General features: G+C 42.8%; 1 protein-coding gene across 1 annotated transcript in view; it reads left to right on the plus strand.

The window, feature by feature from the left end:
• The first annotated feature begins 1440 nt into the window (after positions 1-1440).
• LOC139370588 (tumor protein p53 binding protein, 2b) overlaps positions 1441-27834 on the plus strand; it is a 44687-nt gene continuing 18293 nt past the window's right edge. The window contains exons 1-9 of the mRNA XM_071110173.1: positions 1441-1957; positions 17882-18029; positions 18501-18614; positions 23065-23141; positions 23230-23331; positions 24266-24437; positions 24988-25169; positions 26671-26835; positions 27429-27642. Coding sequence (XP_070966274.1) covers positions 1931-1957; positions 17882-18029; positions 18501-18614; positions 23065-23141; positions 23230-23331; positions 24266-24437; positions 24988-25169; positions 26671-26835; positions 27429-27642 — 1201 coding nt within the window. The 5' untranslated portion in view covers positions 1441-1930. The remainder of the gene's footprint in view (positions 1958-17881; positions 18030-18500; positions 18615-23064; positions 23142-23229; positions 23332-24265; positions 24438-24987; positions 25170-26670; positions 26836-27428; positions 27643-27834) is intronic.

Here is a 27834-nt window from a genome sequence, read left to right on the forward strand (position 1 = left end):
ACACAGGGGCCCCTCGGGAGTGCGTGCTTAGTCCCCTCCTGTACTCCCTGTTCACCCACGACTGCATAGCCAAGCACGACACGAGCACCATCATTACGTTTTCTGACAACACAACGGTGGTAGGCCTGATCACCAACAACTATTAGATAGCCTTTAAGGAAGGAGGAGGTCAGAGACCTGGCAGTGTGGTGCCAGGACAACAATCTCTTCAATGTGATCAAGACAAAGGAGATGACTGTGGACTACAGGAAAAGGAAGGCCGAGCACGCCCCCATTCTCATCGATTGGGCTGTAGAGGAGCAAGGTCGAGAGCTTCAAGTTACTTGGTGTCCACATCACCAACAAACTATCATGGTCCAAACACACCAAGACAGTCATGAAGAGGGCATGACAATGCCTATTCCCCCTCAGGAGACTGAAAAGATCTGGCATGGGTCCTCAGATTCTCAAAAAGTTTTACATCTGCACCATCAAGAATATGGTTGCATCACAGTTTGTTATGCCAACTGCTTGGCATCAGACCGCTAGGTGCTACAGAGGGTAGTGCGTACGAACCAGTACATCACTGGGGCCAAGCTTCCTGCCATCCAGGACCTTTATACCAGGCGGTGTCAGAAGAAGGCCCTAATAATTGCCAATGACTCCAGCCCCCCTAGTCATAGACTGTTCTCTCTGCTACCACACGGCTAGCGGTACCGGAGCGCCAAGTCTAGGTCCAAAAGGCTCTTTGGAAGCTTCTACTCCCAAGCCATAAGACTCCTTAACAGCTAATCAAATGGCTACCGAGACTATTTGCATTGACACCCCTTTTTATTTTTACGCTGCTGCTACTCGCTGTTTATTATCTATGCATAGTCACCCCGCACATTGACTCGGTATCGGTACCCGCTGTATATATCGCCTCGTTATTGTTATTTTATTGTGTTACTTTAAAATATATATTTAGTAAATATTTTCTTTACCAACAATGCAGTTTTAAGAAAAATAAGAGTTAAGGGCTTGTAAGTAAACATTTCACAGTATTTGCCACGTGAAAATGTTGAATTTGGTCGCCCAAAAAGTCTTACATAACCATATATACCAAACGTAACATATCATACTCATTGGACTGTAACTTTACAATGTTACGGATAGTTTAATAAGACCGGGCCACTATAATAGCATTTTCGGCAGTTACATGCAACAACAAAATAGTATTCATAAAAACGAATCTGTTCATATATTTTTTGTAGTCCAATGTGCATGATAGCTCTAGTTTTAAATTATGGTTGACGCAGCTTGTGTGCCATTAGCCAATTAGCGTTTCTAAACGAGTTGAACGCATGTGAACGCACACAACTCCTATTTACCGCTTCACAACTGATGATTACCACCTTCCCTCTTGGTTATGAACGCAGCACTATTATATTCGCAGATCGCGTCACTCGAGTTTGGGTTGGGTTGCAGTCGTTTGTTAATTCAATTGATAGCTTTCCTAGTGGGCAAATGCCCGTAAAGATACACATTCGTCTAAAAATGTTAGTCTTTAATAGATAGATTAAATACGGATTGAAAATTGGATTTAACAGTGGACTATTTCTGCCGTTCTATTATTCACGGGTGCACATTTGTACAAAACCTTTGTTGGGCCAAATGGCCATTTCGATCAGGTGGCCACCGGACTAATCCTGAGAAATTATTTCAAGGGATAGATAGATCGTTGTCATTGAGAAGGGCATTGTTACAATACCACTGCAACAGGTCTCCAGTAAAGACGACATCAATAATTGTGTAACAGGAGAATGTAAATTAGAGAGGCACTCGTGCGTATAATACACGGGGGCGACAGAAAAAAGGAATAAACTTGATCCGATGTCACTGCTCTGTTGGGTTATCGAATACGTGAGGGATTTGATATCCTCGAATCGAAGATAGCAATAGCCAACGTTGCATGCGATACGGAGCCAATATGATGCCGGTGAGTTATTTTAACAGACTACATGTTCCTTTGATGTTATGATTAAGATTTTGATTAGACAAGACAGAATTGTTTAGAATATGCCCTCTCTCCTTAGGCTATGTTTTATCTAGTTCCTCAGCCTATAGCATCTAGTTCTCTATTTATATTGAGACAAAGGCAGGATCTCCACACAAAATCTGAGTAGGTTTTTAGCACACTGACAATCAACATGTTGCTGGCAACAGTGGCATACAGTGGTAACAATAGCAGGTTCTGTAAATACTGTGTATTTTTGTCATTTAGCAAATTTATGGGAGCAATCAGGGTTAAGTACCAAGGCAATGTCGACAGATTTTAGACCTAGTCATGTCAGGATTCGAACCAGCAACGTTTCGGTTACTGTCCCAACGCGTTTAACCGCTAAACTACCTGCCGCGCTTGTAGCCTTCAATTTTCAATTAATCCCTGGCTGCATTAATGACTTTCAGTAAACCCAGTCTTCCAATCCAGGGTAACAATACAGGACAGGTTTGTTTGAATACCCCACATCTTGGCCAATTATTGGCTTCCTTGACCAGAGTGTTGTATGCAACGTTAGCGTGATTAACAATAGTGGAATCGGAGGTTTGCCTTCAAAATAAAAGACCACCATTGAAACTGATGAAAACCGATAAACATTGTGGAATCATTGTACTAGATACTGCTAAACAAAGATGGAGTGTTATATAAATTCAACAAAATACAATAACTAGTTAATTTGACACAAAAGTAAAAATCAGTTGAAATTGCACTGCGGATGTATAGACTTCAGAATTGCACTGGGGGCATACATATATGTTTTATATTTAACCAGGCAAGTTGGTAAAGAACAAATTCTTATTTACAATGACGACAGTGGGTTAACCGCCTTGTTCAGGGGAAGAAATACAGATTTTATTTTACCTTGTCAGCTCAGGGATTCGATCTAGCAACCTTTCAGTTACTGGTCCAATGCTCTAACCACTAGGCTACCTGCTGTAATGTTTGGATTCCAAAGCTATACGATACTACAGATAGCAAGTTAATTATCTCATATCTCGGAATAGATGTGTAGTGTTGTACTTCTTGTTGACGAAATTCGTGCTAATGTTAAGTTTGAGTTTTTACCGCCAATACTCATTCATTCCTTGACTGAGAGCGCTTCTTGCCCCAGAATCGCCCAGAATGCACCTCACGGCCCATTGACGTAGCATGGGCAACGTTTCCCATCTCAAAGTATATCTGCCATTGCGAATGTCAAACTCCACTCTGTGAGGCACATCGATCTGCAGGTTAAGATTGTAGACTCCTAAATTGATAGTGCAGTTTGTTTAGGCAATTTTACAGCAAACTAGATTCTTTACATGCTGATATTTCTTTGGTATTATTGTGTGTAGCTACGTTTGCTAGTAAGCTATCTAGCCAGATTGCTAGTAAGCTATCTAGCCAGATAGTCAGCCCATAGAGAGCATTGCATTATGGATTTTATAAACGACTTGAGATGCCACAGATTTCCACAATGATTTTCATTATTGCTACCAACCTTACTATAATGCCAAAGTTAGACATTTGTTCACAAAAATATTGTTTTCACATATTTGTTTTTTGAACACTGTAAATTTTAAAGGAATGTGGGGTTTGGAGTGGATTTTTCCTTCCAATCTCACCAGTCAACCTACTATCTGTTTATTGAACATGTACAGCCTTACCTATGGATCCTGGGTTCGTGAAATGGGGTTCCAGCCTACTCTGTGACACCCACAGATTACAATTCTAAAGAGTATGCACAAATATTAGTGTCATAGCTCTTATTGTGGGACTTTATTTTCTCTAGTTTCATCTGTTTGCATCAGTTTCAATGGCAGACTTTTATTTTGATGGTGAACCACCGATACCACTATTGTTGCTCATGCTAATGTAGTTCAGAAATTCCATGTGTTCTCTGAATGTCTAGCTATCAGGTTCTGCTTTCCTTATCATATCTCATGACATTTCAGAAATTAAAGAATGGTTTAAAATCATGCAGCATGCATATGAGGTTAACTGCCAGTTAGGCTACTACACCTTATTTAGCCAGAAAAACTTCAATGGACTACACACAAGTAAAATCCCAATTTAAAGGTTTGTGGTTGTCTGACACAAACTAAGTGTATTCTGTCCATACACAACATTGTTGATAACATGGTGATAATGTTTTTGACCATTGCCTTTTTGTGTATGGACAAAATAAAAAAAACAATTGCCTCCCGAGTGGCACCGTGGTCTAAGACAGTGCGTGAGGGGTCACTACAGCCCCATGTTTGATCCCAGGCTGTCACACAAGCGGCCGTGACTGGGAGTCCCATAGGGTGGTGCACAAATGGCCCAGGTTAGGGGAGGATTTGGCAGGGCAGGATTTCCTTGTCCCATCGCTCTCTAGTGACACCTTGTGGTGGGCCGGTGCCTGCAAGCTGACTTCGGTCTCCTGTTGAACGGTGTTTCCTCCAACACACTGGTGCGGCTGGCTTCCGGTTAAGTTAGCAGTGCGGCTTGGCAGGGTCATGTTTTGGAGGAAGTATGGCTCTCGACCATAGCCTCTCCCGAGTCTGTAGGGGAGTTGCAGCGACGAGACAAGACTGTAACTACCAATTGGGGAGAAAAAAAGCACCTAAAAATTTAAAAACTGTTTGTGCCCATTGAGAATAGCCTATTTCACTTATGGAAAGTCATAATTCATCATTACATGCTGACCACACCGCTCACGTTGCAAAATAAATGTACACATACATGTCATTCAATCAATGCACACTGCTCGCGGGCGCCAACGAGCGTCTGGGTTGCCAAGCGCTAAAATAAAGTAAGTTCTATTTGTGATGCTGAACGTGGTGCAAGTCCTGTGTCTCCCATCTCCTCATTGGTTATACCCACGTGGGTGAGGTCGGTCGTTGTCGTGGTAATACTATAGAAGTTAGATGCCAATCGCCATATAAAGTCCAAAGAAGAAAAATCCTGGAAGGAGGAGAGATGACTAGAAACGATTCGGCTGACTTCGGATTAATTGTCGGAGTAGAGGACCTTGTGCATTTCAGGTAAAATAACAACTCAATGTCCAGAACAAATTGGCTAGCAACAGCATTCAAGCTAGCTAAATTGCCATAAATGTTTAATGCTTTTCGACCTGTCCCCAAATTTGATACTTCAACCTTTTTTTTTGTGGTTGAATTTGACCCCTTTTTTCTCCCCAATTTCGTGGTATCCAAATGTTAGTAGCTACGATCTTGTCTCATCGCTACACCTCCCGTACGGGCTCTGGAAAGGTTGAAAGTCATGCGTCCTCCGATACACAACCCAACAAAGCCGCACTGCTTAACACAGCGCGCATCCAACCCGAAAGCCAGCACCAATGTGACGGAGGAAACACTGTGCACCTGGCACTGCGTGCGTGTTCCGTTGTGCGAGATGAGTCAAGGTTATCCCTACCTGCCAAGCCCTCCCTAACCCAGACGGCGCTAGGCCAGTTGTGCGTCGCCCCACTGACCTCCCGGTCGCGGCTGGTTACGACAGAGCCTGGTCGCGAACCCAGGGTCTCTGGTGGCACAGCTGGCAGTACAGCACCCTTAACCACTGCGCCACCCGGGAGGCCCCGATATCATGGATAGTCCGTCCTTGAATCCATATCTCTGTCTATCATTTCTCCATGCCCATCTGTTAGCTTTTCACCAAAACAGAGACAGGGTGTCCTCTTTGTTATTGTTTCAACTTACACATTCTAGTTTTAAAGGTAAAAAAGCAAATAAGACAATTTTTTTGAAAAATGTATAAAAATAAATGTAACAATAGTTTGACAAATCGGTAAGCTTTGAAATAATATCAAAGTCAATTGTTGATATTTTTCAGTGATGAAGATATGGATGTCTCATGGTGAAGCATGCAAAATGGGTCCATTTCGAGCGCCTCCATCTTCTGAATATTTTGTCGTTCCTGTCCAAAAAGTCACTGTCTGACCACTTCTACCGTGGGAAAATGTGAATGGAAGGTTTCGTTCAAATCAAAAGGGTTGCTGTCAAAAAGTGACTGAATTCATATAGAACATCCCAGCTTACAAAATGTAACCCTTATTGGGATTTTTTTATACAACGGGTGGTTCCATCTGACTCATCTGCCCAGTCAGGCAATTCATAAACTTGCCATTGACTCCAGGTAAATGCACATTGCAAACTGTTTAGGTGCAGATAATGCATACTTTGGTTGAGTGCACCCATTCATAGCAGTCTCAGGCCCTTACATCGAGAGTAGAATGTATACAATGCATAGTCATATGAGAGGTAGTGTGAGCCTCAAATCTTACCCCACACCCAGAGCACGACTGCTGTAACCAGTAAATAAGAATGTGTTCTTAACCGACTTGCCTAGTTAAATAAAAACCACTCTTGGGTTTGACACTTACAAGATCCTCTTTGTGTGCTGCAAGAAAGTGTGACTGAATTTGTTTATAAAACTGTACTATGTGAAACAAAATACAAACTAACATTCTTACAAATTTGAACAGGCTTTCCTGCATTGCTCTAATCTTTGTCAGTCGTAACCTGGATAGGCTTCTATGTTTAGATTTTCCATGAGGTGGGTGCAGGGTTCCACACACAATGGGCACAATGGTGTTCTATTATTAGCTGGTCTGCAGAATGGTAAATCCAGATATTATCGAAGCTCTTGAGTGCGTCACTTGTTTGGCTCCCTTGAGGTCCGGTGTTTCCAAGTGAGGATTTACTGTCCTTATAGCCCTTGGACATGGTAGAGTACATGATTATAACTGTGTAACAATATACCCGAGTGATGATGTGTAAATTAGAGCCAACATGTCATCCTCAACAACATCTAAACGTTTTCCCTTTTCTTGTTCAACCAGACACTGATCTTTAAAAGGAACCTTGACTAATGAGTGGATGACATATCTTGACAACAGTTGAACCTAGTGAAGAAGAGGACAGTTGTCTTATCACTTGTGTAATTTTGCTAGTTAAACATGGGTTGGAAAGTAGACACAAAACAAGAAGTACAGCTATTTGAAGAACAATGACCCTGCATTGTTAAACTGTAATGACGGTGAGCGAAATATAACTCAGCATGTCTGTTTGTTCCTCTTGGGAGCCCTATAGTGTTGGCCCTACATCTTGTGTTTCTTTATATAGGTTGAGATCCTGGAAAATTAGTGTTAGCCCTGGTGGAACTCATAAATGTGGTGGTTAGGCTAAATCTATTTCAGGCTGTTCCATCATGTGGTTATGTGAACGGAGAATAGATTTTTACTCAACTTGCAAGGACCTCCTATCTTCAAGTGATTATTTAGCATGGTCAGGGGTGGTACAGATAGGGGTAAATAATAGATTAGTTTATAGGCTAGGCCTAATTTTGTTTTCTTGTTCCAAATATCATTGATTACTGTTGTTAAACTCATCTCACACCTGAGGTTACAGAGTGCCTTTGCAACTGTTACCACTGTGACCAGTAGCAACCACACAGACACACATACACACACTCTTTCTGCTGCGACATTTAGGCTATTTCTAAATTCATTAGGCGATTATTCAAAAGTACTGCTCCATGGCTGTGGTGGAGATTTACAATGACATTTCCCATTGTCCCAAAATGCCTATGTCAAAATGTAAACATTTCAGCGACTGGGTTGTGTTTGCTTTCACCCAGTACTGTTTTTCTGCTCCCAGAGTAACGCTCAGCACAGTGGGGGTTGGGAACGGGGGAGGGTTGCTACTCCTACGCTGATTCAATAGTAAAGTCACGTGAGCCTGGCCATATGGCCTGGGTCCAGGCCGCAGCTTAAAAACATTGGGAGCTGACCGGCGGTGGCGGCTCGCAAGCCTATCTCAATCTGCCAACATTTTATTAAAGATCCACACAACCACAAGTCAAGGGTTAGTGCTAATATCTTTTTTAAAACATGGAATGGAGAAAAGGATACCGCTTTAACTGAAAAGGTCCCTATTTCAAGAGGGAACACAACAGTTCTTTGAAGTTGGACTCCGTAGGATGGCTTTGCCCCGATGATGCATGTATTGACAGATGCTCATTTGTTGTATGCTGTTATTGGCATGAATAATTAATGACTCCAGTGGGTTGGATTACTCCTCTAGCTTGTAACTGCCGTCACAGCAAACTTAACTCTCTATTTCCAATTAATTAGCTTTCAATTTGTGTCCGTCATGGTATATCGACAATTCACTCAACCTGTTTAACCAAATGTAATGGTCAGTTGGTCCGATAACAACTTGCGTGTGTCATTTCAACTTGTTCTCTTCCCATGCCTACTTTTGAGCACTTCAGCATTTTTAGCACCACAGCACAATAACTCACCAAGAATGAATGTCACAAAAAAAGGTTATTTTGATTTCCTCAAGGCGTCTCATGCAAAGTTGTTTTTTGGGAAGAGATTTTCAGGCGCAAGAAGGGCTTTGTCAGTAATTAGATTTCGGATTAAGACCACCATCCACGATTAATTTGGTCTATCCCTATCAACAGTGATTTATTCATGATTACATGATAAAATACACAACCTTTTAGCTGAAATTTTGTTAAGAGAATGTGTTATAGATTCTCTAGTCCGAGTCATCGTGGTCAAATGCCTGTTTATGTCACCTAATAACAGAGGAACAATTTGCAATTACAGCTAATCTTTCCAAAGATCTCATAGCACTTAGCTCATCACCTTATTCTCCACCAATTAGAATCCCTATTGCTAATGACGTTTGTTTTCAGTCACACTGATGCGCAATTAATGAGAAGCTTAGACTCACCGATCTCATTAGATGCCCCACACTGTGAAACATTTTATTTTATATTTTTTACCACAGACTAGACCTCCCAGGCCAATGTCTGATCAGAATAGTGTTAAGTTGCCCCAGACACTCATCATGGGTCAGTTTAGCATTTTTAGGATTGGGGGAGGGGATGCTGATCCTAGATATGTACTTAGGGGAAACTTCACCCCCAAGCTGTCTGATCTGTCTGAATAGAAGGGCGATGTTGTGTTATTAGGGCTGCTCCCACACGCAAAGTCAAAGTGCTCTGCCTTTCCCCTGTGTGAATCAGGGGAATTGTATTCAATCAAGCCTCCTGTTTATATAGAATCTATCCATAGAATTAGAATGGATTGTTTTCTATTCTATCGAGGCTTTATTAATACAACTACTGCCTATGCACACGTCTTATTCTGAAAACTGGAATTATCAGTATGTGGGGGCTACCTGGAATACAGTGTAGCCTATAGGACAAATTCTCTCACAGGAAGTAAAGTATTCTATTCTACTTCTGGTTCTCCAAGATATACAGTGGGGTCTAAAATTATTGACACCCTTGATAAAGTTTAGAAATAATGACTGTATAAAATAATTCGTACTAATACAATTGCTTAGAGAAAGAGATTTTGTTTAACAAGTCATATATTATTTTTAGGTAGGGGTCAAGTTTATTGACACCCCTAAAGATTCTTATAAATACAAATAGTCAAAAGTTTAGTATTTGGTCCCATATTCCTATCACGCAATGGCTACGTCAAGCTCGTGACTACAAACATGTTGGATGCATTTGCAGTTTGTTTTGGTTGTGTTTCAGATTAGTTTGTGCCCAATAGAAATGAATGGTAAATAATGTATTGTCACTTTTATTATAAACAAGAATAGAATATGTTTCTAAACACTTCTGCATTAATGTGGATGCTACCATGATTATGGATAATCATGAATAATGAGTGAGAAAATTAGAGGGGCTGGAGGCTGCATTTATTGTAGCTGGGGATTTTAACAGAGCGAATTAGAGATCAATGTTACCTAAATGTTATCTGCATATTGATTGCATGGCACAAAGGGCTAATACTCTTAACCACCACCACTCTAACTTCTGCGATGCATACAAAGCCCTCCCCTGCCCTCCCTTCGGCAAATCCGACCACGACTCCATCTTGCTAGTTCCGGCTTATAGGTAGAAACTCAAACAGGATGTACCAGTGACGAGAACCATTCAACGCTGGTCTGACCAATCGGAAGCCACGCTCCAAGATTGTTTGATCACGCGGACTGGAATATGTTCCAGTTGGCCTCGGAGAACAACATTGATCTATACACTATAAATATGTGCATTGGAGATGTCGTACCCACTGTGTCTGTTAAAACCTACCCTAACCAGAAACTGTGGATGGATGGCGGCATTCGCGAAAAACTGAAAGCGCGATCCACCACGTATAACCATGGAAAGAGGTCTGGGGATATGGCTGAATATAAACAGTAGTTATTCCCTTCGCAAGGCAATCAAACAGTTACGAGATGTATTTGGCAGGGTCTACACGAAATCACGGACTACACAAACAAAAACAGCCACGTCACGGATACCGACGTCACGTTTCCAGACAAACTAAACACCTTCTTTGCCCACTCTGAGGATAATACAGTGCCAAACAAGACTGCCAGTAAACAATTGTTGGAAAAATTACTTGTGTCATGCACAAAGTAGATGTCCTAACTGACTTGCCAAAACAATAGTTTGTTAACATCTACTTTGTGCATGACACAAGTAATTTTTCCAACAATTGTTTACAGGCAGAGTATTTCACTTATGATTCACTGTATCACAATTCCAGTGGGTCAGAAGTTTACATACACTAAGATGACTGTGCCTTCAAACAGCTTGGAATATTCAAAAAAAATATGTCATGCTTTAGAAGCTTCTGATAGGCTAATTGACATCATTTGAGTCAATTGGAGGTGTACCTGTGGATGTATTTCAAGGCCTACCTTCAAACTCAGTGCCTCTTTGCTTGACATCATGGGAAAATCAAAAGAAATACAGCCAAGACCTCAGACAAATAATTGTAGACCTCCACAAGTCTGGTTCATCCTTGGGAGCAATTTCCAAATGCCTGAAGGTACCACGTTCATCTGTACAAATAATAGCACGCAAGTATAAACACCATGGGACCATGCAGCCGTCATACCACTCAGGAAGGAGTTGTGTTCTGTCTCCTAGACATGAAGGTACTTTGGTGCGGAAAGTGCAAATCTATCCCAGAACAACAGCAAAGGACCTTGTGAAGATGCTGGAGGAAACCGGCACAAAAGTATCTATATCCACAGTAACACGAGTCCTATATCGACAACCTGAATGACCGCTCAGCAAGGAAGAAGCCACGGCTCCAAAACCAACATAAAAAAACAAGACTACGGTTTGCAACTGCACATGGGGACAAAGATTGTACGTTTTGGAGAAATGTCCTCTGTTCTGATGAAATAAATAGTATTGTTTGGCCATAATGACCATCGTTATGTTTGGAGGAAAAAGGGGGAGGCTTGCAAGCCAAAGAACACCATCCCAACCGTGAAGCACGGGGGTGGCAGCATCATGTTGTGGGGGTGCTTTGCTGCAGGAGGGACTGGTGCACTTCACAAAATGGATGGCATCCTGAGGGAGGAAAATAATGTGGATATATTGAAGCAACATCTCAAGACATCAGTCAGGAAGTTGAAGCTTGGTCGCAAATGGGTCTTCCAAATGGACAATGACCCCAAGCATACTTCCAAAGTCGTGGCAAAATGGCTTAAGGACAACAAAGTAAAAGTATTGGAGTGGCCATCACAAATCCCTTACCTCAATCCTATAGAAGCTTTGTGGGCAGAACTGAAAAAGCAAGGAGGCCTACAAACCTGACTCAGTTACACCAGCTCTGTCAGGAGGAATGGGCCAAAATTCACCCAACTTATTGTGGGAAGCTTGTGGAAGGCTACCCAAAACGTTTGACCCAAGTTAAACAATTTAAAGGCAATGCTACCACATACTAATTGAGTGTATGTAAACTTCTGACCCACTGGGAATGTGATGAATGAAATTAAAGCTGAAATAAATCACACTTTGTACTATTATTCTAACGTTCCACATTTTTAAATAAAGTGGTGATCCTAAGACAGGGAATTTTTTACTAGGATTAAATGTCAGGAATTGTGAGAAACCGAGTTTAAATTTATTTGGCTAGGGTGTATGTAAACTTCCGACTTCAGCTGTAGGTAGTTGGGAATTGTTCGATTATTTGTTAGATATTACTGCACCGTTGGAACTAGAAGCACAAGCATTTCGCTACGCTCGCGTTAACATCTGCTAACCATGTGTGTGTGTGTGACCAATAAGATTTTTATTTTTATTTGAATATTCAAAATCATGGTAGCATCCACGCTAATGTAAAAGTGTTTAGAAACATATTATATTGTTATTTACAGTAAAAGTGACTCTAAAATGACACAATACATTAATGACTATATTATGACTATGTCTCCCAATTTCATTACGATCTTGTCTCGTCACTGCAACTCCCCAACGGGCTCAGTAGAGGTGAAGGTCGAGTCAGGCGTCCTCCGAAACATGACCCGCCAAACCGCGCTCCTTAACACACGCCCGCTTAACCCGGAAGCCAGCTGCACCAATGTGTCGGAGGAAACACAGCTCTACTGACGATCAGTCAGCCTGCAGGCACCCGGCCTGCCACAAGGAGTCGCTAGAGCCAAGTGATACCCCCCCCCCCCCGGCCAAACCCTCCCCTAACCCAGACGACGCTGGGCCAATTGTGCGCTGCCCTATGGGACTCCCAGTCACAGCTGGTTGTGACACAGCCTGGGATCGAAGCTGGGTCTGTAGTGACGCCTCAAGCACTGCGATGCAGTGCCTTAGACCGCTGTGCCACTTGGGCGGCCCCACCATTCATTTCTATTGGCCACCAAATAATCTGAAACAAAACCAAAACAAACTTTGAAGAGTCACAAGCTCTATGTAGTCATAACTTGCTAGGTATATGGGACCAAGTACTACACTTCTGACTACTTTATTTCTAAGAATCTTTAGGGGTGTCAATCATTTTAACCCCTACCTTTTTGAGACTTGTTATACAAAATCTCTTTCTTTAAGCAAATGTATACAATTATATAATTTCGCAAAAAATGATTTTGTTGCACACAATATAGCTCAGTATTTTAATGATTTTATACAGTCATTATTTCTAATCTTTATCAAGGGTGTTAATCATTTCAGACCCCACTGTACATACAATACGAGATCAAGTGATCATCTACCGTGGGGGATAGCACAAGGGCTGACATTGGCGCTCATTCAACAACAAAAAAAAGCCAAATTTCCATAATGGCTGATTATTCTGAGGGGAAAAGAACATTCCCCTGTTCTGTTAAAGGCTTGATCATCCACTGCAAGGATGCATCCAAAATGGTAACCTTTTCCCTACATAGTGCACTACTTTTTAACAGATCCCTATGGTTCCTGGTCAAAAGTATTACCCTACATAGGGAATATGGTGCAATTTCGGATGCAAGTCCAAGAGCCAGCAATGATAGCTCCCCTATACATTTGTGTATGGAAATACAAGTGTGCTACTTTGCATGTAATTTGATATTCGGTCGAATTGTTTTCGACAAGTCTTACAAAAGCCATGCATTCAGTGAGTGGTGCCAAGCAAACAGGGACATGCCAAGGAATTAGCATAAGCCCCCAATGTTCGCGGCCCCCTTTTTTTCAGAATTGTAGTTGTAAATAAAATATTATCTTTTGCTCATTATTTAATGAGGCTATATTTGGGCATTTTCACAGCATTTTTAGCCTTTTTAGACATGAACTTTTTTTTAATGAGCCTTACCAAGTAGGGTGCACTTCATCTCTGATTGTCCTAGATGGCCTCAAGGCTCACTCAGATCTCCCAATGTGCCTACCTTTTCCCATAGCCCTTGCCCTATGTGATTAAAATGACGGCCCAGTGCAGTGAAACAGGAAATGACAGCCTCCTTCACTTTATCAACCTCTGACACCATGCCCCACTTCTGTACTGGTTGAAACATGGGCTTCCTTAAGATGTGTATTTAGTCCAACGTTTTCATTTAAACCACTCAATAAATGAATACATTAGTGTGGTTTGGTTGATGAACAGCGTTAGTTTAAATACATTTGCTGTTGAGAAGTGTGCGGTATACAGAGGAACAAGCTGGCGTCCACATTTTTCTTCAAGCAGCTTTACAAGATACAAATAGGATTCAAATCAGCTATATACTGTTAAAGAGCGACTGCCTTTTAAAAATCCCCTTGCAAATCCCCTATGTGGCATTGATAGGAGTCAGAAACAGTTATTCTAGTGTCAAAATTGACTACAAAATGTAAATACGCAAATTTTGGTCATAAAGTCAGTCTCGTCTAAAACTGAGTTTGGAACATCTGTGCGTCACAATGGGTATTTGCCACTCCCCAATGTGTGCATGTCTGAAGGGAGGCCGGAATTTGGGAAGTAGTCTTTTTGCGGACATTAATTATCTTGTTTTCTGCAAACAGGAAGTCCTCTGGCTTTGCATGATGATGTCATATGGTGGAGTCTACCTTTTAAGAGGGCACATGGCCATGATGTTATCCTAACTCTAATTGCCAGTCTGTGGATTTCTTGTACTCCTAGCGTGACTAGGACAGAAAGGCAGTCAGTCATATCCCCAGCTGTAGTCCGATCCAGTGCCCAGATTGAGAGCATATTTTAAAAGAGGACAAAAAAAAGCCTCTTTTTAAACCTTTAGTGCACAGCTGCTTCAAACCGGATACTTGAATTGGTGCGTGGAGTGTCAGCTGGCAAGCTTGTGCCACGGTTTCACAAATGTAGGATCAGTCGGCATTACGAGTGGTTTAGCATTGTTACGTGTCTCTCAGCCACTTCTGTTAAATGCCAGATGTTTGTGGCGGATGTGGAAGGCTTTATTATTTTATACTGTTGCCCGGCATAATTATGTTTCTCTCCATAATCCAACTGTGCTTGACATCATAGATTTATCATGAATGGGTTCAGGCTTGAACACCTTTGACAAATTTCAGGAAATTGGTAGACGGCTCTGTTTGACAAATAATTTGAAAACCAATCAGATTGATAGTTAAGTAAGTTCTAAATCTCCTGATTTTATATGGATTATCTCCAAATTATAACTGGTTTTAGGCAGAGGTTTCCGGAATGGTAGGTTCTGTAGGTTGTTAGTGGGAACGTAGTGCTGCAGCGATGGCAGAGTCTACAGGACAGCTTCCATGTTACTCTCAGGATGTGTCCCACATGGCACCTCATGGACCTGGTCAAAAGTAATGCACTAGGGAAAAGGGTGCCATTTTGGGATGCATCTTCAGTCTAAAGCCCATCTGTTACCTCAGTGATCTGGACCTTTCAGGCCCCATGCCAGACCACCACTACGAAGCAACAAGTCAATGATCGCTTCTTGCATCCTCTATACCTTTGGGCAGCGGAGCGTGTTTGGCTTGGCCTGCTCTTTATGGTGCGAAGAAATTGCTGACTTGCACTTGGCTCTATAACCCTTTATTGTCCCCCATATACAGTTGTCACAGTGGCTGGCTGCAGCGTTTGCGCATTTGAAATGAAACCATTGACCTATGTAGAATCTTGTGAAAGGTCAAATTCACAGAGCCTGCCCCCGTTTCTCGAGGACCAGTGTCCTTGACAGTGTTGCCTCTTCATCATGTTTTCATTTTCAGAGACTGGAGCTTGAGACCCAGTTTTCTCTTTGAAAAAATGTTCAGAACTGCATTCGCCCCTTTATAATTCCAGAGGGGGTTCTGGAGTAGTTCCCAGATTGTCCAGATTCTGTCTTTGGGCTGGCTCACTCCAGATGTTGAAGCAAAGCCATTATTATTTGTGGAATTCCCTGTGGGAACTTCTATGTAAAAGGACCCATAAGCACAACATGTGAAGTTCATAGGACCATGTCAAATTGGGTGACAAATGAAAGCCACAAGTCTATATTTTTGAGAAATTAAGGCATATATGCGTTTCAATCATTTTCCATCCTCAAAATTAGGAATAAACAAATTGTCAAACAGATGGAAAAGGGGTCTTAGAAAACATCTACCAGAAAGTCTTAAAAGGTATTAGAAATGCATCAAAACACAATCATGTTGAATTAGACCCCTGCTAACTGATGCAACAGCCAACAATTTTAACTATTTTCTTAGTTACAGTTCATAAAAGGAAATCAGTCAATTGAAATACATTTCTTAGAACCTAATCTATGGATTTCACATGACTGGGCAGGGGCACAGCCATGGGTGGGCCTGGGAGGGCATAGGCTTTATTACAGACAGAAATACCTGTTGTTTTAACCTGTACATTTTAGTGGCCTTTTGTTGCTGCACAAGGTGCACCTGTGTAGTTATTATGCTGTTTAATCAGCCTGTTGATGTGTCATACCTGTCAGGTGGATGGGTTATATTGGCAAATGAGAAATGCTCACTAACAGGGATGTAAACAAATTTGTACACAATTTGAGAGAACATATTTTTGTGCATATGGAACATTTCTGGGATCTTTTATTTCTGCTCATGAAACATGGGACCAACACTTTACATGAGCAGGGATAGATTAAGAAATCATACGCAGTTAATTCGTGTTTTCAATGAGTGTTTTCACTGATATCGATTTTGTTTCATGAATTATTAAGGGATTGAAACTCAAATCTGTTACCAAATCGGTAACAGAATGTCAGAAAAATTGGTAACGGAATGTCTGCATTTGAAATGGTACAATGGGAAATCATAATAGTCACAAACAACAGTTGCTACTGTTCTCCATTTTGCTGGCGTACTATTATGTTCAGCTGATAAATGTTTTCCTTTCTCCTTCTGTCGTCTGGTTGTCAGAGAAAGAGGAAGAACAACCAGAACAAGTCAGGACAACCTCTCTTCTCTCTATCTCTAACGTAACCTCTCCCGGCTCTTACTAACACCTCCCCATGAGCCCCCTCTCTTTAAATTCTTTATTTGGTCACGGACACCTATGTTTCATACGTTTGGACACTACAGTAAACAAAAGTAGAGAATAATTCAGCACAGTACAGTAAATAAAAGTAGAATATAGTTCAGTAAAGTACAGTACATTACCCTATAATGTACTATACTCTACTATATTTACTGTGTTCTGTACTGTACTCTACATATCTCTACTGTGCTGTACTTTGATGTCCAAGCGTGTGAAAAATAGACGTCTTTGATTGGTTCAGATTTGTTCTAGACCAACCACATTTGGTCTTGTTTGGTGGTGGAGCTCAATAAAATAATAGCCAGTGTGTAGAATAATACCTCCATATGCAAACGAGGATATTGCACCTTTGTATACGTATTTAGGGTGAATGACCTTCATATCCAAAATGATGCATTTCTGTGTAGTATAGATCAAGGACCAATGATGAAATTCTGTTGCCTCAATTCTGTTACCGGGTGTAAATCCACTTCACGTTCAATAGATTTTTTTCAAATTCAGGGTGTCATGTCATAGCTGACATCCCATTCTTTCTGCAGACATCTCTGAATCTTAATTCGGAGCAGATTTTTAAGTGTTTGGAAATGTGGTCACATAAACTGAGGGAGATTTAACTGAAATTCTGTTACCAAACTTCCAGTAAATGTTTTATTTTTTATTTATGTTCATTGTAATTTCTTAAAAGTAGTCCTTGTGCATAGAGTTGTATGGTTTGTAAACTTTTTTTAAATCAATGGTTTTTGTTTGGCATACATTTTAAGTAAAAAATATGAGTCTAAGCACAATTCCGTTACCATGGAATTGTCCCTATTAGGAAAAAAGACCACACTGACAAATGACTCCCTGTAAGGTTTTTGGATCCAAACTAGACATTGACCATCTGTTTGTTTTCGAATAGAACAGGTACCTAATGTGCTACTTATTCTGTTCTCACTATTTTTGCGAGTCCCCCACTGCGATGGGTTTTCTGAATTGGCTCAGTCTTTGTCTGGGGTTGGACCCAGATGTTCTTTTAACAGGGCTTCTCATTCTATCATATTGTACACAGCACCAATGTCGAGTAACGCTGTTCTAATGGTCTATTTTTCACTGTGTCTTAGATGTTCCTCACCGTGTACCTCAGCAACAACGACCAGCATTTCACAGAGGTGCCCGTTACCCCGGAAACCCTGTGTCGTGATGTGGTGGAGCTGTGCAAGGAGCCCGGGGAGGGAGAATGCTACCTAGCTGAAATGTGGCGAGGTTCAGGTGAGTTTCAGAACGGTTCTTACTCCGTCTTCTGCAGTAAAAAGAGACAGTGAAGTAAGTAGGAGAGGAGTGCTAGAAGGGCATGGGCCCTTCACCGTAGTCATGTGTGAGACTGTGGTATGACTGCTAGACCAGCCAGGACATATCCTGGCTAACTTTTAACGGCAGTGTTAACTCTAGGTTTATGTTAAGGAGGGCTGCACTCATCAGTGTTGAACTGAATGAAACCAATCGAAGGCCAAAGTTTTCAGTGGTGGGTAGGAGTAACCCCCCCCCAAAAACTGTTCCATTTCACTCTCTAGCCCCTACAGCTTCGATGTTCACTAATCTTAAAAGTGATGTAATAGGTGAAAGCAGTACCACTATCCCGTCAGATGTGAACACCTGAAGGGTAAGAGGCAAGGGACCAAAATGGAACCGTGCCTTGGAATCAAGAACCGCTTACTCAGGCATCTTTCTTTGTCACACCAGAACGCGCCATTAGTGACGGAGAGCGAATGCTGGACGTGCTCCAGCATTGGGGACAGCAGAGGGGGGAGGTTCGCTTCCTCCTGCGCCACGAACGGGCACCCTGCAGAGAGTCGGGTGAGAGCCACAAACACACATTTATCAATGCCCATCCCCCACCAGTACCCTGGATGTTAAATAGTGTGGTAACTGAATGTGTCAAGTGTAGCCTGAAAAATGGGGACGCCTGGGTAGTCAGGTGTGTTTACTGACTGTTATGTGTGGTATACACAATGTTCTATTCTTCCTATATTCCGTTACATTTGAGCCAAAGTTAATACAGCCGGCTACTATTCTAACTGGCAGACACATTTCGTTGTCCCCATTGTTGGGATGATGAATTTCAATACAATTGTTACCATATTAGAGTTGCTACATGGCCACAATTGGATTTGAACTATGTCACGTGAAGTAAAAACTCAAAATAACAAAGAAAAAATGTGTGATAAGATTGTATTTCTTCCTGTTATTTAGTGACGCATGCGGTTTTGACCATGGCACAATGCCAAGCATTCTAAACGTTGCTGAGATAATTAAAATCTCCGTGATCTCTTGCGGCTGCTGGGGACATCGTTATTTAACAGGGTACACTCTCATTTTATGTCTTGCCTGCATTCTCTCAGGCCCAAAGGTCACCCAGGATTTTTCTGACTGTGACTGCGTCCCACATGGCCTATGGGCCCTGGCCAATGTTGTGCACTATAAGGAATAGGATGCAGTTCATGATGCAGCCTGTGTGTGGTGATGATGATATGCCACGGGCACTGTCTGTGACTAACCTGAGCAATGCCATGCCACCCCGTGTGCCACATGGCCCACACATACCAAGACGTATGTAAATGTCTGGCAGAAAGATTCTTCAGCCGTCCTTAATCCTTCTTTTGCTACTTTTGCGTTATCTTCTATATTTTGTATATTTTATATGAACTTACCATAACCCAGTGGCACTATTGCCACAGCATCCGTTGTGGTTGTTGGTTGTAATAACACAATCCAGTTTATGAACACACCCCCATATGATGTAGAATATGGAACACTTTAACACACTTTAAAGGTGCTACACATAGGATTTGTATTTCATTTTTGCATTGTAATTTCAGAAAATGTACATAATATATCTGCAGTAATAGTGAAATGACGGTGTTTCGCAGTATTACTGACCTGCCAGTGTTGTGATTGGCTGTGATTAGGGTTGCATATTTTGGGGAATATTCAGAGGTGGAAACTTTGTGGGAATTAACGGGACTATATGCAATTTAATACTAATTCCATATAAATGTAGATGTTTTTTTGCATTGGATATATTTACCATATCATATGGAGACAGAAACATAAACCTTTTACCTTATCATAAGTAGACTTAATTGCAAATTACAGGCCTCCCGGGTGGCGCAGTGGTTAAGGGCGCTGTAGTGCTGTGCCATCAGACTCCAGGCTCTGTCGTAACCAGCCGCGACCGGGAGGTCCGTGGGGTGACGCACAATTAGCATCGTCCCGCGTTAGGGAGGGCTTGGCCGGTAGGGATAACCTTGTCTCATCACGCACCAGCGACTCCTGTGGTGGGCCGGGCGCAGTGCGCGCTAACCAAGGTTGCCAGGTGCACAGTGTTTCCTCCGGGTTGGCTGGCTTCCGGGTTGGATGCACTCTGTGTTAAGAAGCCGTGCGGCTTGGTTGGGTTGTGTATCGGAGGACGCATGACTTTCAACCTTCGTCTCTCCTGAGTCCGTACGGGAGTTGTAGCTACTAAAAACAATTGGATACCACAAAATTGGGGAGAAAAAGGGGTAAAAAAATAAATAATATTAATTGCAAATTATTCCATCCTTCCAATAGAAATAAAAATATATTTAGTTACGAATGTAACTTTAATTAAATGAGTAGACTCTTTACATGGGATGATTTCACTGAACAACAAAAGAAAGGGAACATTGAATGATCTCCAATGATCCATCGCATCTCCCATAAAGCTTTCAACATACATCTGTATGTTTTGGTTGTCTTCCTCTCAGGCTTCCATGTCTTCTCCCTGGACCTCAATGTCCACTTCTTGAACATCAGACACTGAGGCCTCATCTTCACTGTCACTTTCCAACCTTGTTGAGGATGGCTCGTTGTCAGGCTCAAAAAGCCTCAAATTTGCCCGGATGGCCACCAATTTCTCAACCCTTGTATTGGTGCTTTGGTGTGTGTGTGTGTGTGTTCCCAAACAAGGACCAGTTGTGCTCTGAGGCGGCTGTTGTTGGTGGGATTTGGAGGATGATGGAGGCAACAGGGGAAACAGCATCATATCTACAAAGTCCCTTCCACCAGGTGGCTGATGAGATATTGGCACGACTACCATATTGCATCTCCATCCCAAAGCCCTTGCTTGGAAGTGTTACTTCGCCAGACTGCCAAGAACCTTGCCCTCATCCAGGCCAAGGTGGCGAGACACAGTAGTGATGACACCATAGGCCTTGTTGATCTCTGCACCAGACAGAATGCTCTTGTCAGCATACTTGGGGTCCAACATGTATGCTGCGGTGTGTATGGGCTTCAGGCAGAAGTCTTCACGCTTTTGATGCATTTCAGAACTGCAGTTTCCTCTGCTTGGAGCAACAGTGAAGTGGGCAGGGCAGTACGGATTTCTTCTCTTACATCTGCAAGCAGAGTTTGAACATCAGACAGGATGGCATTGTCTCTCTCAATCCATGCAATAGCTATTGCTACACGTTTCAGGAGTTTCAGGCTGCTCTCCCAAAATACATCATCCAGGAGGATCATCTTGATGGGGCTGTCCATATCGGCAGACTGATATGGCCATTTCTTGGAGAGACTCCTTCCCCTCCAGGAGACTGTCAAACATGATGACAACACCACCCCAACAGGTGTTGCTGGGCAGCTTCAATGTGGTGCTCTTATTCTTCTCACTTTGCTTGGTGAGGTAGATTTCTGCTATAACTTGATGATCTGTTGTCAAAATGGGAAAGCTGTTTTGTTTTTGTGGCTGTGTTTAGCGGAAATCAGGTCAAGCGGCCAATGTAGAAATTGCTCTGTCAATTCCTGGGTGCTAAAATTCAACACTGTTCACTCAATTTCAGTTTATGTGAGAAAACAAGCACTGAATAGTATAGGGAATCATTGTACCATCTACATCACTGTGAAATATATTTCATAACAAAAAAATATAGTTTTTACAGCTGTTTGAAGCTGGTGGACCACGACCGAAAGTAAACAGCTCAAGCGCGAGTCTCCGCCATGTTACGGGGGAGGGGGGACATTTGTTTTGAATGCAGCCTAGTGCTGTTGCAGTTCACATAGATTCCACATGTGTCAGCACCTTTTTAAACAACTGCACCTTGTAGTCTGAGAGCATGCTAACCATTAACCGCCCTCTCAGCTGGGGTGTATTCATTATGGAAACCATTTACCATTTTAAGAACCAAACAGAAGCAAACAGAGTAAAACATGTTTTTATTGGCCAAATTCAGGTAGGCCCCTCTCCGTTTGCTTCCATTTAAGAACCGCTTTGCAACAGAATTGGTGTCATGAATACGCCCATCCTCATGGTTAAAGTGAGCCCAAAGGGAACAATACACTTTACTTTCATTGCTGTGATCTAGGTTTTGTGCTTGTTATTTTTCCTCGAATATCTGCATTGCGTTTTCATGAGACGATTAGCCAAGGTCATGTTCTTTTCAATGGTACCACTATGTGATGCCCCTTCATAACTTAGTCCTTTATGTCACTTGAAAACAACAGAAAGCCCTTTCTTTCTTAACCCAAGGCTCTCTGTTCATTTGAGAACCTTGTGTAGGTCCATGTGTTTGGGTTTCTAGTTGCTTGGAATGACGGGCCCCCTACGCAGGACTAAGCCGTATTACGCAACAGAGCAGTGCAAGGGATATCACAGAGCAGTGCAAGGGATATCACAGCACAAAGGCTTTATTATTTGTTCTCGGGACACGATTGTAGTCAATTACAACCAGTCTGGCTCGGCTCCTTGTTTTGCTTGTGCTGTTATTACCGTATAAGGTGTAGGATTTGGGTTGTATAACTAATAAGCCTGAGTTGTGGACCCCCAAAGAGCTTATTAAAGGGATCAGCCTTGTTGTTCTGCCTTTTTTTGGTTACCCATATAAGCTGTTCGCAAAACAGCATTGCATAACCGTCAGACACTGGCACGGGAAGAGCAACTGTGTGGACGAGGCCTGGTTCTTTTGGCTGCTCCACCAGTTATTACATAATGAGCAGTTCTACAACTCATGCTTGTCCTTTTCATCCCGTATCTTCGGAGTATGACCCCTATTCATGGCGCAGTGCTCGGGTCTTGTGTCGGTTTTCCGGGTCATGTTTGTTCCGTCTTTGGTCATAAACCGACTGTAGTACACAAACAAATTGGAGCCCCCAATTTCCCAAAATAGCAATTAGCTTCTCACCTCTTTTTACACTTCCCATGATCAGTTGTGAAGCAAATGCATGTCCCTCTCCAACAGTTAGATACAAACACAAACACACACACAAGACAGCTGTATTTTGTCTTGTATAGGTGGATCAAGGGTTTCCGATCACTCAGCCAAAAGGAACATGGTCATGGTCCCTGTGGACCGATGCATGGAAAATGGGGTGAGTGAAACAATTGTACAACATTAAAATGAAGGAAGGTGGAAGCCGGTGGTTTAATGGTGTTGTGTGACACGTTCTTTGTCATTAGGTGGCACCGCCTCGCATGGACATCACCCTCTCGGAGCTGCAGGAGATGGCGTCACGGCAACAGCAGCAGATCAATTCGCAGCAGCAGCTCCTGGCCTCAAAGGTAGGGCAAGACATTGGCCATGTTGGAGAGCATGACACGTTGTGGGTAAATTTTGACTGACCGACTTGGCTATAAATAATCATCAGTAATTATTTATGATGCAAGGGGATTTGTAGATCCGTGCAGTCGATGTCAAACAAGCCCATTGACTCGTTTGGCAGAGAAGCACCGCCACTAAATAAGGTCAAAACATGTAATTCTTTACCTCGTCTCATGCCGAGGCCAGCGTGAGGCAGATAGGCCTGTATGGCAGGGCTCTAGAGGAGACAATGTCCAATAAAAAAAAGTTGTTTCTTTCCCTTTCTTACCAATGCTTATTAGCTTGACATAGGCTTCCAGTTGAATAGGCTTGCTCTAGCGTCTGGTTCCTCTCGAGGTTTCCTCCTAGACAGTTCTTCACACGGTCCCCTCTGCCTTCTCTTTATTAAGCTCTAATAATAAAGGCAAGTATTTTTCTTTAAAGACATGGGAACGTCTGTGTGACCTCCTACACTGAGTTAGAAGTTTACAAAGGCTACAATAGTGAATGCTAACCTCTCGCCATTACCGGTAACAGCGAAGGTTAGCATTTTACATGTACATTTTAGTCATTAAGCTAACGCTCTTATCTAGAGCGAGGGGGCTATCATCTTTGTGCTTCTCCATGTGACTGTATAGGTGTTCAGAAACATCTTCTATTCTCGCATGCACTAAAAGTGACTCCAGAATGACAATACAATATTCTGTATTTAGTTACTATTGGGCAAGACATGATACCAAAGACGCCCAAAAACAAACTGCAAATGCTGAGTTTGTATATAGTCAAAAACTTGATGTGGTCATTGTGTGCCAGGGATATGGGTCCAAATAATACTACTACTAATACTACTACACCGTGGGTAGCATTAAAAACTTGAATCTGAACTTGAACGTGTTTTCTTGTTTGGTCGGCTAGGAGCAGCGTCTGCGCTACCTGAGGCTGCAAGAGCAGCGGCAGCAGCAGGCGTCAGAGCAGGAGAGACTACGTCAGCTCCGTGAGAACGCTGAGAACCAGGAGACCAAGCTGCGGCGGGTGCGGGCCCTCAAGGGTCAAGTGGAGCAGAAACGCCAAAGCAACAGCAAACTGGGTTAGTGCCAAGGTTGGGAGGGAGGAGTCGAGGACACTCGATGAAGAGGGGTTTTTTCCCAACTTGACACACTCGACATTGCTTCACACGAAATGCCACTGTTTTAGCTGGTTGGCTTTGGCCTACAGCGTACACCCAGCTAACTACTTTTGGGTCAAAAGAAGATTCCAGGTTTTAGTTTCCAGAATATTATTTTTGTCCAGTTTTCTGTGTATTCCGAGAATGTACACCTGACAGTTATGGGAACGTTGTGTATTAAGGTTATTTATTTGGACATCAAAAAAACTATTGAACCTGAAGGTGCAATTTTTGGGGGAATGTTAGCTAAAACATTTCTCAATAATTTAAAAAAAAATGTGCCATACCAGACAACATGTTTAGGTTTAAGATCAAATCTTGAAGTTAACGGAACATTTAGATTTTGCTTTGAACTAACACATTAGCATTCTCTAAATGTTACTTTTCAAGTTTGACTAACGTGTGTCCTTCTGTCTGTGTGTGTGCATGCTTGCATGTGTTTGTTGATTTGCGTGTGTGCCTGGCCATATAGTGGAGGAGATAGAGCAGATGAACGGGCTGTTTCAGAGTAAGCAGCGCGAGCTCCTGGTTGCCGTCTCCAGAGTGGAGGAGCTGAGCAGGCAGCTGGAGACCGTGAAAAGCGTCAAGATGGAGTCTTCTCAGGACGGCCCGAGCTCCGCCGGCGAGCTGGAGCGTCTTTACAAGGAGCTGCAGGTAAGAAAATATTATATTAACCTGCTTCCACACAAGTTTATTTTTGTGGCATTTACAGGTAGACTCTGCAAAATAACATAATGAACACAGCAGGACGACAAACATACACTATATGACCAAAAGAATGTGGACACCTGCTTGTCGAACATCTAATTCCAAAATCATGGTCATTAATATGGGGTTGGGTCCCCCCTTTGCTGCTATAACAGCCTCCACTCTTCTGTGAAGGCTTTCAACTAGATGTTAGAAGATTGCTGTGGGGACTTGCTTCCATTCAGCCACTGATTTCAGCATTAGTGAGGTCAGGCACTGATGTTGGGCGATTAGGCCTGGCTTGCAGTTGGCATTCCAATTCCCATAGGTGTTCGATGGAGTTGAGGTCAGGGCTCTGTGCAGGCCAGTCAAGTTCTTCCACACCAATCTCGACCAACCATTTCTGTATGGTCCTTGCATTGTTCATGGGGGCGTTGTCATGCTGAAACAGGAAAGGGCCTTCCCCAAACTGTTGCCGCAAAGTTGGAAGTACAGAATCGTCTAGAATGTCATTGTATGCTGTAGTGTTAAGATTTCCCTTCACTGGAACTAAGGGGTCTAGCCCGAACCATGAAAAAGAGCCCCAGACCATTATTCCTCCTCCACAAAACTTTACAGTTGGCACTATGCATTCAGGCAGGTAGCGTTCTCCTGGCATCTACCAAACCAAGATTCATTGATCGGACTGCCAGATGGTGAAGCGTGATTCATCACTCCAGAGAATGCGTTTCCACAGCTCCAGATACCAATGGCAGGGAGCTTTATACTACTCCAGCCGACGCTTGGCATTGCGCATGGTGATCTTAAGCTTGTGTGTGACTGCTTGGCCATGGAAACTCATTTCATGAAGCTCCCAACGAGCAGTTATTGTGCTGACGTTGCTTCCAGAGGCAGTTTGGAACTTGGTAGTGAGTGTTGGAACCAAGGACAATTGATTTTTACGCACTACGCGCTTCATCACTCGGTGGTCCCGTTCTGTGAGCTTGTGTGGCCTACCACTTCGAAGCTGAGCCGTTGTGGCTCCTAGACGTTTCCACTTTGCAATAACAGCACTTACAGTTGACCAGGGCAGCTCTAGCAGTGCAGAAATTTGACAATCACTTTTTGGAAAGGTGACATCCTATTACGGTGCCACGTTGAAAGTCACTGAGCTCTTCAGTAAGGCCATTCCACTGCCAATGTTTGTCTGTGGAGATTGCATGGCATGTGTGCTCGCTTTTATGGGCCTGTCAGCAACGGGTGTGGCTGAAATAGCCTGACCCACTAATTTGAACGGGTGTCCACATACTTTTGTATATATAGTGTATACCCCAGAATAAAACTGCTGTCTCTGAAGTTTTCTTAGAGCTTTTCTTAGAACTCAGTAGAGCTTGGTTTGCCTCGGCTTAGTTCTGCTCAGTAGTGGGAAAGCTCTATACACACACAAAGCTGACTCTAGCTCTTTCTCACTTCTCCTCCCGATTTTAAGCTGAGGAATAAACTGAACCAGGACCAGAGTGCCAAGCTGCAACAGCAGCGTGAGAGCCTGAGCAAGCGCAACCTGGAGGTGGCCACCATGGACAAGCGAGTGGCCGAACTCCGCGAACGCCTGTGGAAGAAGAAGGCAGCGCTACAGCAGAAGGAGAACCTGCCCGTGAGTCAAGACGAGGTTAAAAGTTAAAAAGCTTTATTGTTCCCTTAATGCAGTTTTCATCAGACCACATCAGCTCCACATGTATTGGAACTAAGCTGAGGAGTGGGGCCAGGGACATGTATCACCAATACATAGACAGAGCAGTCCACGAGATCAATGTGATGTGTGCAGGAGTAATCTTTTACTCCTGCGTCCCTACATCAGGGATGGGAAACTTTTATGGGGATGGGGGTCACAGAAAATCCGAACTTATCACGAGGGTCCACAGTGGCTCAAGTGTCGAGTACCCAAATCCATACTTTTGGGGGCACTTAAGTGAAATTGTTGCCCCCCCTCACCATGCAAGTAAAACGTTTTAGCAGCCCCCTTAACTCTCAGCAGTAAGTTGAGACCTGAGTTCCTAAAAACGTTGTTTTTGTTATTATTATTATTATTATTATTATTATATATATTTTTTTTATGGAAAATGATCCGCGGGCCTACATAAGGTAACATTACATATTATAAGACTCATAATAAGATATGATTAAGGCTCATACTAATAAAGCATCATACCTGCTAACTTTAGATAGTGTTACCCAAACATTCTCCAGGTCCCCACAAAGAGCCAGGCCCTGCAGCCGTGTGGCCCCTCCAGGGTGGCGGCCGTGGGCCCTTACATCCTGTCCTCCACCGCGGCCCCAGGGCCTCCGGTGCCCAGCCGACAGGAGCTCCTGATCAAGCCTGCCTACCCCGACGGCACCACCACCTTACCAATGCCAGACTCCTCCATGAAGGCCCCTCCTAGACCACTTAAACCCTACTCCGGTAAGAACGTTGTTTCGTTATGGATGATTTTACTTTGTGTGTTCAATTGCGATTTTGTGTTTGTGAATGCGTTGGAAAGTGAATGCGTTGGCTGTGTGTTAGTGTGTGTGTAACTGTGCAGTAGTAGATTGTGCACATCTATTTGCATTTTGCAATTCAAGTGCTCTTTCCATGTGTTAACACTTCTCCACG

This window comes from Oncorhynchus clarkii, chromosome 17 (genome assembly GCF_045791955.1).
Source record: "Oncorhynchus clarkii lewisi isolate Uvic-CL-2024 chromosome 17, UVic_Ocla_1.0, whole genome shotgun sequence".
NCBI classification, from domain to species: Eukaryota; Metazoa; Chordata; class Actinopteri; order Salmoniformes; family Salmonidae; genus Oncorhynchus; species Oncorhynchus clarkii.